Here is a 15,001-nt window from a genome sequence, read left to right as displayed (position 1 = left end):
TTTCCTTCTCTCTGTGATGGAACCGCAGCCACTTCTGATCTGAATCAGGAGGAAGTGTGCTGTTCGAGTGCGCTCATAACTGGAGCTAGTAATCTGCTCCTTAATAAGCACGGCGGTTCCCGCTCAGCTCACCAAGGCCCCCTCCTGCCTCTGTTCTATTTTCATCCTGGCCTTCCCAGGTGGGGACTCCTGAAAGGGGCCCAGCGGGTCTGCCATCTTGTCCCTTTCTTTCCAAATGGCCTTAACAGACCCCAAGGGTGGGCCTTGTCCTCCTCATGATTCAGACTGAGGCTCTGATCAAGGGCTCAGAGGGGCCAGAGAAGCAGATTCCCAGAAAGGACACTATTTTGGGAGCCTGGACAGTGGAAAGGTCCAGCCTACTCACTCTCTGGCTCAGCAGAGCCCAACCAGGACCCTCCGGCCTGTGAAGGAGGAGAGACATTCTCTCTGAAGCCAAAAACGGCGAGTGTCTCCTCCACCCTGGCTGTCCTCTCAAGTGGGTGCAGAGAGGATGGAAAAGTGTCCCCAGTGACATCACTGTCGGTGCCATTGTGAATCAGAGCTTTTGGCTCCAGGACTCCCGGCTGGGCCCACTTCCTTCCTCTCCCCCCACCTCCAGCCTGTGCCTGCAGGGCGGGGGAGAAGGGGGGCTCCCGAGGGGCTGAGGGAAGCATACAAGATGAGGAACCCAAAGAGGGGAGCCTTGAGAGGGCAGAGAAATAAACAAGCAAATTACTTTTGCTGTTTCCTTTTATACTGTTTTTTTAAAAAATTATTATTCTCATTATAAAAGTAAACAGTAGTCACTGGAGAAATTTTCAAAATCCTCGGCACTCAGAAGCAAATGAAAATTGTCTTTAATCCCACCGTACAGAGATCGTTACTGGGGGTACTTGTGGTTTCATTTGCATGTGTATATCACTGTTAATCCACAAGCTCAAGGAGCTCAAGGACTGTAACACTATATTTCTGTTAGCCAGTCTCCGGGAGGAGCACCCCTACTATCCCCCTGAGGTGGTAGGAACCTCAGCTCCGAGAATGCCCACACCCACTCTCCTGGCACTGTGCTGGCTTCTGCGGGCTGCCAGCGGGTGGGTGGTCTTCCCACCCACAGCCCTTTCTGCGCTGGCATCCACCAAGCACCTGCTGTCCTGTCTGCTTCCTAAAGGTCAGTCCTGGAAGGCGCGGTTAGCTGGATCTGAATTCCCATCCAAAAGTCGTCCATCTGAAAGACACCTCCACTGCATGCCCTTCTGGGAGCATTGGCTCCGAAGCTCTTCTGTCTCCAAATCACTTTGGAGCTGGAAGAAGCTCACTGTGGCCCTTGGCACTTGCCCGGGTGGGCTTGCAGGGATCCCTCTACCCACTCACCCCCGGTGCAGCTCAGGGAGCCACCCATCCTCCAAAGGCTTCTGCCTCCCTGGGGCTCTACCCAAGACAGGTATTGATGACCTCCTACACCCTGATCCCCAGAACTATCCAGGTTTCTGCCATCCCTCTCAAGGCACAGAGGTCTCCTTGTGTCCCACACAACTTCCCACGTCCCCCTGCCCTGAGAGCAGGAAGTTCTCCTGGGATGTCAGGGATGGGGAAACTTGCCCCTCCACAGGGCTACCGTACAGGGTGGGTTACTCACTACACAAAGGTGCCCTGCTGAGTGGTGAGGCTACAAGAGGCCAACGCCTGCCCTGCCTAGGAGAAAGCCCCCTTTCTCCGATTCCCCTGAAAGTGCCGTATGTGGCAGGCACAGCCCTGCCCTTACTCAGGACGCCTTGTTCCGAACCTCATACCCAGACTTTTGAAACTCAAAAGCCAGTCATCTGCCTCTTGTGTGAATGAGTCCTGCACTGTTGTCCCCTCCCTGAGGCAGCTAACGTGGGGCTGTGTGACTGCTGTCTGTCTGCAAGGAAGCGTCATAGGTGCCAGGAGACGCCTGACGGTATCACACCCACCCACGCACGTGCACACCCACGGGCACACTCCCAGCTCCAAGGCTGGATTTGAATCTTTGGGTTTGGGGCCAGAAACTAAATTTAAAAAGCTCCCCCAGGTGGGCCTGCAGGGGGTGGGGGAGAAGAGGTACCATGAGGAGAAACTGAGACCCAGTCCCTGGAGCACCCTGCCCCCCAGCCCTCGGCTCTCCTTGGGGTGGGGGTTGGGGGGCTGCAGGCCATTGCCTTTCTTGCCTAGGTGGGCGAATTCAGGGCCCAGCTGGGCTGGATGGTGTAGGCCCTATCTCAGAATGCCCTGACACCCCCAAGCATCTCGTCTTTTCCCCTATTTGGTTCTGGTTGAGATGCTGAGAAAATCCACACAACACCATTTCTGGGGGAACAGCATCTTAAAGGCTTTCATAAAGAAGGACCAAACAATTCGAGTCATTCAGCCCACTTCTCTTACCCAGCAGAGCGAGCCCACAGGCAGCCTCCTCAGTGGGGCAGTGGGGGGGTGGGGGGGCAGCCCCTTCCTCAGCATCGACAGGCTGCGGGGCCCGCACGTGCCTCCCTGCAGGACACCCCCAAAATTTCCAACGCAGAAGAGCAGGTCGGATTTCTGTGGCCTCAGCACAAAATGGCAATGCTAATGTCGTTTCCAATTTAGGTTTTAAAATGCCACTTAAAGGACAGCTTCAGTTCTCTCACTTAAAACTTTTTTTAAATAATCACATTTCCTCATGAATCAGGCCGTGGGCATATCTGTCCTTCCTTCCCTGTCAGGAACTGACAGAGCAAAAAGGATATTTTCTCAGATTGTTTTCATAACCAGTTGCTGCTTCTTTGGTTGTGAGGCCTTTCCTGCTCCTATCCCACATCTGTGGCCCCTTCGGCCTGGGGGGCTTCTGGATCCGTCAGTACCCAGCCCCTCCCCTGTGGGGGCAGACGGCACCCCTGGGGCAGAGGTGCGGTCACCGCCAGGAGGGAGGACAAAGCTGTTCCCCAGACAACGCCCAAGGGGCAGGGTGGGAGCAGGGTGACTGGCTGTAGGGAAGAGCTTACCCAAAATTAAAATTATCGGGCCCCCTAAAACTTTTATGGGAAAGACACCAAGTTGTTTAAAACAAACCAACCAACCAACCTTGGGGAAAAAAAGAAAACATAATTTCAAACCCTGAAGGATTATGATTCCAAATTTTGTAAATTTGGATTTTCCTCCCTCTTTCTAGTCAAAGATGGAAACCCTTCCCTATATTTTAAGCATAGGTGGGGGGAGGGACAAGAAAATTGAATGTTGTTGGAAGGATGTCTCTCCTATCCCACCTTCCCATTAACTTAAAAAAGTGACTTGAGGGGCGCCTGGGTGGCACAGCGGTTGGGCGTCTGCCTTCAGCTCAGGGCGTGATCCCGGCGTTCTGGGATCGAGTCCCACATCAGGCTCCTCCGCCTATGAGCCTGCTTCTTCCTCTCCCACTCCCCCTGCCTGTGTTCCCTCTCTCGCTGGCTGTCTCTATCTCTGTCAAATAAATAAATAAAATCTTTAAAAAAAAAAAAAAAGTGACTTGAGGATTTGTGCCCATGAAGACAGGGTCTGCAGAAGGCCCAGCCCAGCCGCCAGGGCCCTCAGCAAGGGCCTTCTCTGGAGGACGGAGTTTGCAGGCTTGGCCTGGTCTTTGGGGAGGGAGGTGAGTAGGGAAGGGGTACCTGTCCTTGCAGGGCCAGGACTAATCCCTTAAGATGGAAGTCGGGCTTCTAACTGCTCACCCAGGACTCAGCTCAGGAGCAGGACTTGGAGGCAGAGCTCAAGCCGGTGCCTGCTGCAGCTCCCCAACCTGGCCCAGCTCCCCAAGGCCTACCCAGAGACCTGGCCCAGCTCCCCAAAGCCCACCCAGAGTGCTCACTCTAGAGGCAGCTCAGAGAAGGATATAGTGATGACAGGAGCTGGTGACACCCCTCCCTGCAGATAGGTCCCCAGTCCCAGAGCTTCTTGCTGGCTCAAACCAGGTCTGTCTAGCTGGTGCCACCCTCAGCCATGGTGGGGGCTGCAGGCCACCCGGGGCCATTCCTCTACCTCCCAGGTACAGGTGCAGCCATACCTGAATCCTCAGAAGGTTGAGCCCAGGGGCCCTTTCCAGTCCTTCCTTTGGGGCAGGCCCCCTGCCTTTCCTACTTCCCATACCCCAGACATCAGGCAGCCCTGACACAGTCGGAAGCAGAACCAGTCCTTCAGTTTGTCTGTTCTTGGGAATGCTCAGCCTCACCGATCTCGGTCAGCAAGCATGGAAACATCCCTCCCCACCGCCTCAAACATGCTGGAGCCAGCATCTCACATATCGAGTCGACAAAGGTGCTGCATCCACTAGCCCGGCCTTCATCTGAGCTCTAAAGGACCCTGGGTAGAAACAGTAATGGAGGCTGATAAACAGGAATATTCTCGAACAACCCACCAGACCGAAGGGAGGAACATAATTCGAGCCCATGTGCTGATGCTGCACGTTCCAACCTTTCTGCCATCGGTGTCATGTCAAATTCCTAGCAGGAGATGGGAGAAGAGTAGAATTCTAAATTGCTACTTCTTGCCTCCAGGATGACTTTTATTTCCTGCTTTACCCTTGTCTATATTTTCCAGATAATGGCCAAATACTACTCTTATAACCAGTATAAAAATAAGAGGAAATGAGTTTTACTTTAAAAAGGTCAGTGGGAGCCACTGTAAGTCCTTGACTCCAGCAGTGACCTGAAGGTGATCTGGGCTCATGCTGGCAGGGGAGTGTACCCGGGAAGGATGGAGGTGGGTTTACCATGAGGTCCACAAAGCTTAAGCTTGTGGGCCCCAGCTCAGGTTCACCTGTATCATTTGCAAAGGGAAGGCATTTTATCAGGTGAGACTGCTGTCTTCCCCTATAGCTCCCTCTGCCACCCTGGTCATCCCTAGGACCACGCCCACCACCCGCTTTCTGGGCTCCCTGGTGCCAGGACACAGAGGTTCAAGTTCAGGGGTGGAGGACCCCCCCGCTGAGGTGTTCCTACACACCTGGTAGCAGGAACCGTGGCTACAGAAGGGAAATGAGGACGCAAGGGGCACCCGAAGGCCGTCTGGACCGTTCTCGCACTTTTTGGATCTTTGTCAGCTTTCTACGATCTGTAATTTATTTTGATTCTGTTTCTCTTTCTACATAAGTACTCACTTGAAAACCTAATTTTGTGGTGTTATTCTCCAAGACAGCCCCTAAGATGCACAAGGGCCGCACCAAACGTTGCTCTCCCCGAGGACGGGCTGCAGAGGGACGAGGAAGGGCAAGAGGCTGCTGTAACGTCAGAGCCTGGCAGCGGGGCTCGGCCCCCAGGCAGGAGCAGTCCGGATGGAAATGCCAATGGCGAGGAGGCAGAGACAGAGAGAGAGAGAGAGGAGACCCAGCCACGACACATAGCCCGGGGCCCTCACGGACCCTACATTGCTGGCCACGGGCACGAGGCCCTGGCCATGGGGGGAGGATAGGGGAGACAGTGGGCTCTGACCTTAGCCCAGACTCATGGACGAAAACTCAAAGGCGTGACTATCAGCCTTAGAAGATTCTGAATGTGAGACACGCGGTCAAAACGTGCTGCCAACAGCCAGAGACGGCCTGGGTCACACCCACCCAGGAAAGAGGAAGGCTTAGCTGGGGCCCGGGCTAGCAGAGGGGGCTTTTTAGGAGAGGTGAGGCTTGCTGGGGACTTCAGGCCCTGGCACCTAACCCTGCCTCGCAGCTTCTACAGCCCTCTGCAAAAGGCCACCAGCCCAGCCCGGGCAGGGGAAAAGGGACTCGACTCTTGACCATACACAGAGCCCAACCTGCCCGCAGCTGCACACATCCCGCCCTACAGGTGACCCCTGGCCAGGCTGAGGCAGTTTTAGTTGGAGGCGCTCCCTGCCAAGTCCTTCCTTGCCCTCTGTTCTCACGAGCCCCAGGCTGCACCGCCATCAGAAAGCCCTCCTGCCTACCCTGCCTCCCGCACCTTTGGTCTGCCACAGGCATTTCCGCCAGTAAATCTCTGGCATGCGCTTCTTGGTGGACCTGACCTGACACAGGGCCCAACTGGATTTTTCTTCTTGCCACAGGCAGAATAATTAAAGGAGATTAGAAGCCAATAATGCTTGCATCCTGTGATTCAGGGATGTTTAATGCTTTACCAACGGGCAATCTAAAGTCGTGCTCCATCCCACCTGACGGATGCGTACTCAATCTTAGGAAATACAATCCTAGAAAAGAATCACCTCTTCCTGAATGAGTTCTTGTGCCCTGACATCACCAAGTTCCAGACATTTCCATGAAGTAGTTCTCCCTCAATGCCGCAGATGGGACAAGCTGGGGGGGCCTCCCGATTGGCTGAACGGACCTTCTGCCTCACCTTGCTGCCTGTCTCTACTTCCAGGCCAGAGACACCCCCTCTGGTGCCCAATCTCTCCCTAAGTGTAACCTCACGAGCCAGGTACCCCCACACCCCATCTGGAAATACAAGGACAGGACCAGAGGACCCAGCCAGACTGCCAGGTGCCCCTGAGCCTGGCTACTGATTCCAAACACCAGCCCTGTTCCAAGTCCTGCTGCTCCTTTTTGGTACATGCTGGCTCTGTCCCAGCTTTGGCCTACTTCCCTTTCTTGGCCAGAATGGTGGCCTGCTCCTTTGCATGCAGCAACCCCACTCATTGACTCCACACCACCCACACTGGTTGGGTCCAAGCATCAGGGGGAGTGAAGCTTCACTATCATGCAAACCTCTGTCCTTTCCGGAAAAGTCTCAGTGATCCAGCTCAGGGGGCGGCAACTGGTCACCATCGGTCTCAGCAGCCTTGGCCGCTTTGTGTCTCTGAGGCCTGCTTAGCTAGAGGCCACACAGCTAAAGGGATCCAGAGAGGCAGCTGAGGTCACATGTTGGTGGAGCCATAGAGAAGAATATCAAGGCACTAATCAGTGAGACTTTGTCCAAAACCTGGTACACCCAGGGTCATCCCATCACCAGAGTCAGAGCCATCCACCAGCACCTGCACACCAAGTTTACTCACGCCTACTTCCAGGCGTCTCCAGACCCAGCCCCAGCCAGCCCCATGAATCTTGTCACTGACTGTCTCCATCCCACCCTCTAATCCAGCAAGAGAAGAGAAGCCGCAGGCCCATGGCACCAGAGGACAGAGGTGGAGATGCCCTTTCTGGGAGGAGGACATCTGTGAGCACTGTCCTTGCAGCTGGCCTCACGCTCACACCCCAACCTTTCCCCAGGCATCCTGTGCCCCAGACCAGACTGCAGCCCCTCACAAGGTCCGGCCTGACCATTCCCCAAGGCCCACTACTGCCTGTTTCCCCCTTGGAAAAACACTGCGTTTCAGAGCTGGGCTTAGCCTGCTTGCTATTTAGTTCTTAAAAGGGTCATTCTAGGGGCGCCTGGGTGGCACAGCAGTTAAGCGTCTGCCTTCGGCTCAGGGCGTGATCCCGGCGTTATGGGATCGAGCCCCACATCAGGCTCCTCTGCTATGAGCCTGCTTCTTCCTCTCCCACTCCCCCTGCTTGTGTTCCCTCTCTTGCTGGCTGTCTCTATCTCTGTCAAATAAATAAAAATAAAATCTTTAATAAAAATAAATAAATAAATAAAATCTTTAAAAAAAAAGGGTCATTCTAAAATGCAACCTTAAGTCACCAGCCACTGTGGTTGCTGAAGCCATCTGTAAAAAACAAAACAAAACCTCACTAAACCAGTGCAGAGGGCCATGGTTAAAAAGAAGAGGTCTGCAAACAAGGGCATCCTCGGCATTCACAGAGAAGCACGCCACAGCAGTCACAGCCCACGACGCCCACGGAAAACCACTCCAGCGGCAGTGAACCCCGGACCCCAACATTTCACCCTTGATCTGCACCCCAGCCTCTTGGGGACGTGGAACGGTTCAATAATAATTCCCCTCACTTGCAGGAGAACCAGAAATTGCTTCACCCCGCTCCACAGGCCGCGCAGCACAATTTATGGAATCCTGGGGCTCTAATGCTCCTAGTCTCCCCAGTTTCCATTAAGCAGCTGCCAAATGGCCCAGTCGTGGCAGGAGAGGCACCCTCGTCTGGCCTGCCTGGCCCTCCACAGACAGGCCAGGGCGCGGGCAGCGCGTGTCGCTCAGCAACCACGTAATGGGGACGAGGTCGCTCTGGGGTCCTGGCCCCGTGACCCCTGCCTGTCAAAGCCAACTCAGAGCCCCTTTATAATCTTTTCCAAGACTTAAATGTACGAGTACACAAAGCTCCCTTAATGGAAGGTCGCTCTGGCTTGTGTAACAAGCTGTGTAAACTTCATCTCTGCATTCACTCAGCACCGGCCTTGTTTACTTTCCCGCCCGGGGACGTTCGGGGAACGTGACTGCCCTCCCAGGGCTCTGAATATCTTTCGGAAAAGAAACAGTGCCCTCCCCGCTTCGAGACCAAAAGACCCCCAAAAAAGGGCAAGATACCTTCTCCAACTTGACCAAAATGCCAGGCAGCTGGACCACACGCTCTCTGGCTGGTGTCTCCCGGGAAGCAGCAGCTGGAGACGGGGCGGACGAGCACAGGCTGCGGGATCTGGGCTCCCTTGCCTCGGGACCCAGCTGTGTGGGCCTCGGCTTCCTCCTTGGGGAGAGGGAGGACCCAGCAGTGCCTCGCTCCCACGTCCCTGTGAGGAGAAAGACCACGCTGAAGCCCAGGCTGGAGCTTGACCTGTGGGAAGAAGCCCGTGAGTGGCAGCTCTGCCCTTGGACGCGGTCATGGTCGTGGTGAAGGGCATGGCCTCCGGAGCCGTGACTGCCTAGGTTCCAGCCTCAGCTCCGCCGCTCACAGGCTATAAGCCTTTGCATGGGTCACTTCTGCAACATGCAATCTGATGCTGAAGAGCAGCAGCTGGGGGGAAGGGGTGAGAGCGCCAAGGAGATGTCCCCTCCCCCATTCAGGAGCAAGGGCACTGCAGGGACCCTGCATCCACACCAAAAGCTTTGCATGCTCCCCTGCTCCGTGCCCACTTCCTGGATGCTTATGGCATGTTTCCAGAGCATGACCAGAATTCACTTCCCACAATCCCTCATTTTAGAGCCCAAAGGGCTGGAGGCCACCCCAGACTCCACTGACGACCGCCCAGCTGAGCCGCCCGGCTTCCTGCCCTCACCTAGGGTCTTACCTGAACTCATGGGTCGCGCAGAGATGACGTAGAGAGCGCAGGGCCATATGACTCCCCATTCAAAGCAAAGAGGAAACCCCAGGCAAAATCCCAACCCCAGCTACTCAAGCCCTACCGTTCTAGCCTCACCAAGACCCAGGGAACCGCGACGGCAGGGTCTTCGCCTGGACAAAATCTCTTCCATCCAGGCCGCGTGCTGACCTTCCCCCAGGCTCCAGGCGTCGGGGAGGAAGCCTGCTCTGATTTCGCATAATGTTCCCTGGGATCCTGCTGGCTGAGAAAAATGCTGTCCAAAATAGGTCAGGCCTTCAGAGAAAGGACTACCTCCCCCATTCGAGCAGCCCCCTCCCATGGCCACCTCAACACTCTTAATGTGGTGGCTGTCTTGTGCTAACATGCGTAAGCCTTGCTCCTCTCAGAGCCAGTTTTCCCTCCAGGAAAATGAGGGGTTGGCCTAAGCATCAGCCAGGCATCGGGGCTCAGCATCCTGTGCCCTAGAAGCACCTCGGGCAGCTCCCCAGAACTAAGGTGGGTAGAGGAGGCCGTGCTCCATCCTGCCAGGTCCTGCTGTCCACGCCATCCACACACATCCATCTCCCTGGGGAGGGCCCCCTCCACCCATTTGTGGGACCCAGAGGAAAGCACCACCCAGGACCTGCAGAGCTGGAGGCCTCACTTGGCAAGCAGTCGAACACTCTGGAGAGTCAGGCCTTGGACCCTAACATTGGTGTTAGACAAAGAGGTTGCACAGGTGTTTCTCCTGGGCTGAGATGGGATTTGTGGGAATGGGCTCTGGCCAAGATTGGCCTTGCCCACCTCGGTTGGTCATGTTAGGCTTGTGGCCAGGTGTGGTCAGGGCAAGGGGAAGAACTCACTTATCTCTTCCTTCTGTTCACTCAGCCAGGGCTCACCAAACTCTCCCCATGCACTGCGCCCCAGGACGGGGTGAGAGACACAGCTATGAACATGGCTGACCCTGTAGGGATCTCAGACAAGTGGCCGGGCCACAGAACTGAGACTCCGGGGAGGGGTGAGGTATCTAGGGTGCAAAGCGGAAGGAGGTACACTCAGCTCCGACTACGCAAGTGCAGGACCCCGAAAGCGAGGGCCTCCATAGTTTCCTGCCCTGGGCTTCTCACCCGAGGTCCCCCAGCTCTGGCCCGGTCAGACAGTGATGGTCCAGGGCGGTCAATGCTTCCGAAGAGGTGCAGGGGCTCTGGCAGCCGGGGCAGCAGTTCCTAGTCTAGTCTGGGGGGCTTAGACGGTTTCTCAAACGAAGGGAAGAATTTGGACCAGGAGAAACCCTCTGTCCCATTGACGGCTCACCTCTCTTCTGGCCACCTAGCCTTTGCCAGGGCTGGCAGGTCAGGTGGGCCATCACCACCCCCACACCCCACTCCTGCCCCCTGTGCCAGAACAGACCAGGCAAGGGGAGCAGAGTGAGTGAGCTCACAGTGGGGGGAGCACATGCAGCCTCAGGCCACGGCACCAGTCCCAGCTTGTCGGGGAGTGCCTCTGCCACTGCCCCCGACACCCCTGGAGGCAGTGTGTCCTGCCTGCGCTACCCAGCAGCCAGTGGGGCTCTGTGCCAACCTGGCTATGCCAGGAGGGAGAATATCAAGGAGAAGAATGGAAGCAGGTGTCCATGTCCTGCTGAGCCTTGCCTCTGAGTTGGTCGGCTGTCTCTGTTTTGCCTACGTCTCTCTTCATAGGTCTGTAACCATTTCTTTGTCCATCAGTCAGTCTTTCTGTAACCCTGTTTTTCCTCCGTCCCTCTCTCTCTGTGTCCCTCTGGCCTTAAGTGATGTGAGGCCAGGCCAGGGCAGTCGCAGCATGTCCTCTCTCGCCCCATTGGTTGGCAGCCGCTCCCTGGGGGCAGCCGCTGTCAGTCCCGCCCCCCCTCACCCCCCCCCCCCCCCNCCGCTGAGGAATCTGAGCGCGCTCGGAGCCGCCTCCGAGCGCAGTCTCCTGCTCAAGACAGGAGCGCAGCAGCCAAAGCAAGTGGGGACAGGCTCGCCTCACACCAGGCGTCTGAGCGGGGACTCGGGGCTGCAGGACTGCCTGCTCCGCGACGCAGCGGCCACGGCGGCGCAGGAGAACTCCCCGCCACCCGCTCTCGGTGCATCTGGCGTCCGGGCGCTCAGCAGTCACCCCGAACTGCGGCCGCACTCGCCGGGCACTTCTCGCCACCGCTGCAGCCTAGGGGAGCCCCGAGCCCGGAGCTGACCGGAGCTGGGGGCCGGAGCCCAGAGCGCGCCTCCAAACCCGCGAGCCGGGTAATTGGCACCGCGGGGGGCGACGGCAGGACCCAGGGAAAGCCCGAGGGTCAAGGGCGCGGGGCCATCCAGCTCGGAGCCCCGGGGCCCGCCGCCCCGCGGGGACGGTAGCTGAGCGCGGAGGCGAGGGAGCGGCGCGGCCCGGGCTGACCCGAAGGCACCAGCTCCGGGTCAGGTGCGCACAGCAGGGCGGGAGGAGCGCGCCATGGAGGCGCCCGGCGGCGCTGGTCGGCGAGACACCAAGTGAGGCGGTCCGACCTGGGTCGGCTGCCCCCCGGGCCATGTACGGAGACGTGTTCAACGCCACGGCCGGCCCCGAGGCGGCTGGAGGCGGTGCGCTGGCCCTGGCAGCCACGGTCAAGGCAGAGGGCGCTTTGCCGCTGGAGCTGGCCACGGCGCGCGGCATGCGGGACGGCGCGGCCACAAAGCCCGACCTGCCCACCTACCTGCTGCTCTTCTTCCTGCTGCTGCTGTCCGTGGCTCTCGTCGTCCTCTTCATCGGCTGCCAGCTGCGCCACTCGGCCTTCGCCGCGCTGCCCCACGACCGTTCGCTGCGCGACGCCCGCGCGCCCTGGAAGTCGCGGCCGGTGTAGCGGCGGGGGGAGCCAGGGCGGGCAGCCGCAGTGTCCCCGTCTCACCGGCGGCCGCCGGGAGGAGCTGGGCCGGGAGAGCCGGACGGCCGGGGTCGCTGGCCCCGGGGAAAGCCGCGCCCTGACCCAAAGACCTTTTGCGACCTCGAACGGCCACCGGGGCGTAAAGGGAGCCGGAGGCGTTCGCAGGCTGCGCAGGGGCGTGATCCTAGCGGCCGCGGGCTACCAGGGTTCCGATCCCCTAGCGGAGTCTTTCTTCCCTCCGGACAGCGGGTCTAGCCCGGCTGCCTTCCTGAAAGACGGCTAGCCAGCCAGGACGCAGGAGCCTGCCGACTGCCCTGCTTTGCACAAGGAAGGGGCGGGCACGGCTCGGCTAGGGCGCAACTAGCCGGGAGCTGCCTGTCCGGACTCCCTGGCCCCGCGGCTGTCTTCCCGCAGCTACTGCCGCCTCTTCCTCTCTTTGGCACCGAGGACCGCCCCCCCCCCCGCCCCAGAATCCGAGCGTAAACTCAGCCGGACTTGGAAAAGATGCCTTTTGGGGGCTGCGTCGCCCGGGGGAAGCGAGGGGATGCCGAGTTTCAGTAGGTCCCGCCCGGGTCCAAGGGCTCTGATTTCTCTGTGGGCACGGGCGGAGGGGAAGCTGGTCTAGAGGACAGGGCCGCACCTGCAGCAGCCGGTGGTCGGGGATCCGCGTCCCGCACTCTACAATAAAACCTCACCAAATTAGACGCAGTGCTGAGAACGCTCTGGTCTTTGGTTGCGCCACTTTGGAAAGGGGGATTAGGGCCTGGCGAGCGGGTATAGGGACCCTCAAGCGCAATCTGCCTCCTACTTGGCCTTGACCCAGGTCAGTTTTAATGCTACGTCCTCCTCTCCAGCTTTTCCCCAGCCTCAGTCAGTCAGTTGTTCTGGGGAAGTGTTTTCAGAGCTGGTCTCAAAGAGGAACTGCTGCCTCATCTGCTAAAATACATTCCCTGTGAAGGCTCCATGGAGACCTTCCTACAGGCGCTTCCTTCCACCCGGTCCTCTCTCTCGCTGTCAGAGACGCTTGGGCCTGAGCCCTACCAAGAGCCAGTTCTGGGCCAGAACTATCTGGTGATGGAAGGACCTGGGTCCAGCGATGGGATCAGCTGCTCAGCTTTTCTTCCCAAAGTAGGCAGAAGCCAGCTCGGGAAAGCACAGGGGAGAAAGCAGTGTGTGAATAAAGCCACCTATGAGGGGGTGATTGAAGAGAAGCTGAGAGAGAATAAACAAAGATTTGTGATAACCTTGACCATTTTCAAAGTTAACCTAATCCTAGGGAGTCTACTTTAGGGGGGTTTAAAATAGTTTCAGGAGTTACCTGGCTCAGTAGGGCACTAGAGCTTAGAGAATGTGTTGCTAAAAAATGATGTGGTAGGTTATCTAATTCAGTAGTGCTAAACCACCTGAGGGTCACTCGGGGTTTGAGAATCTGAAGATGCTAGGATGTTGCATCAGGGCAAATGCAGACAGACACAGGATTCGGCAAACCTTTAATAAGGATTGCCTACGGACCCCAGCCAAGGGGGAAGGGGAGGGATTTGCTGGGGCTGGATGGAGTCTTAGGCCAGGGCTCCCCAGCGCTGTTTCACCTCAGCTAGTGAGCGCCCGAGATTCCCTCCTGGCGCCTATCCCAGGAAGCAGGACGAATGAGCAGGAGACAAGGGCTCACGTTGGGCCTGATTAACCAGGTCTTGGAAAGCTAACACTGACGGTGTTCGTTCTGTGCTAATGGTGCTCATTCTATGAAGACCTCACAGAACATTTTAGTTGGGTCTTCGGAAACGTAGCCAAACCTCTCCAGCTTCTCCTAATGGTCACCCCACTCATCTGCATGACCCTTGGCTGCAGAGATGAAATGACACAAATGTAAGGAAATACGAGGCCCCCTGGCTGGCGTAATGAAATAGCACACTGCTGATAAGGGGGACCCTTTTTCGGCCTTGATCTGGGGGCTGCGAGAAGTAGGAGACTATGAAGAGACAGACTACCCCTTGCGCACATCTCCCGACGGGCAGCTCTAAAGGCACAAGCTCTGGAGTCGGACGGCTTTAAATCCCAGTGCCACTGCTCACTGGCTGTGCGACTCCAGGTTGCTTCGTCTGTGAAATGGGTATTCTGTCACCCAGCTCTACAGGTTGGAAACGTGGTAACAAATGTAACATGCTGGCTCGCTAGCCCGCAAATGTTAGCTTTTACTCTGAGCCTCAGGCTGGAGGCAGCCATGCGGAAAGGCGAAGCTGACCCCCAAACAGGACGTGCTGTCACTAGGGCTCAGTCTCCGGTGACCAGAAACCAATGCAAAGGCTGGGCCCTGCAGGGGGAAATATGACCGGCTCAGAGGTCACCTGTGGTTCCTGGGCCAGAATCAGCTAAAGCCCGAGTGACACAGGAGGCTTTTGAGATCCCTTGGTACCATACTGGCCCAAGGCCTCAAGAGGTGGAACCTGAGCAGTGCTAAGATGGAGCCAGCCTGGAGAGCATCTCTCTGTGTGTCTGCAGGCTTGCAGCCGCTTCAGCCACCTGAGCCAATGGCTTGGCCACTTCAAAAACACAGTTCCTTTTGAAATAAACTCTTAGGTAACAGGGCCTAAGCAGAGATGGACTCTAGGAACCAGGCGGGGTCCGTGAGAAGAACTAGACTGGGGCGCTGCTTTTGCCAGCACTGTAACCCCAAATACTTTCATTCCCTTCTCTAGGTCAGTGTCAGACTAGTTGAGCAGTAACAGGCCTTTCTCATGTTGGACCTAGCCCGATTCTTCCCTGGAAAGCAGGAATGTGGCTGAGTTCATGTCTACCCTCTCCTGATGGGCAGGGTGAGTGGAGTACAATGTGGCAAATGGACACGTAGATGGGGGAAGCAGGGAGGTAGGTCCATACACACATATCCTTCTGTCCTTTGTTCTTCCAACAATCCCATGAACCCTTGAAGCCGCCTCTGGAGTGAGCTGGACAGGACAGGCTAAAAGTAAGAACAGGACCCACGACACAGGCGATGGGGCTGCTCCGC

At 57.1% G+C, this 15,001-nt stretch overlaps 1 protein-coding gene across 1 annotated transcript; it reads left to right on the top strand.

Annotated features, from left to right (window-relative positions):
• Window positions 1–11,328: 11,328 nt before the first annotated feature.
• On the top strand, window positions 11,329–12,747 carry SMIM32 (small integral membrane protein 32). Its single transcript, XM_034655683.1, has one exon. It carries the CDS (start codon window positions 11,662–11,664, stop codon window positions 11,971–11,973), a length of 312 nt encoding a protein of 103 aa, XP_034511574.1. The 5' UTR covers window positions 11,329–11,661; the 3' UTR covers window positions 11,974–12,747.
• Window positions 12,748–15,001: the final 2,254 nt, after the last annotated feature.

The sequence above is a fragment of the Ailuropoda melanoleuca genome, chromosome 3 (genome assembly GCF_002007445.2).
Source record: "Ailuropoda melanoleuca isolate Jingjing chromosome 3, ASM200744v2, whole genome shotgun sequence".
Lineage (NCBI taxonomy): Eukaryota > Metazoa > Chordata > Mammalia > Carnivora > Ursidae > Ailuropoda > Ailuropoda melanoleuca.
Note: the sequence above shows the minus strand (reverse complement) of the source record. Positions and strands in the feature narration are given on the sequence as shown.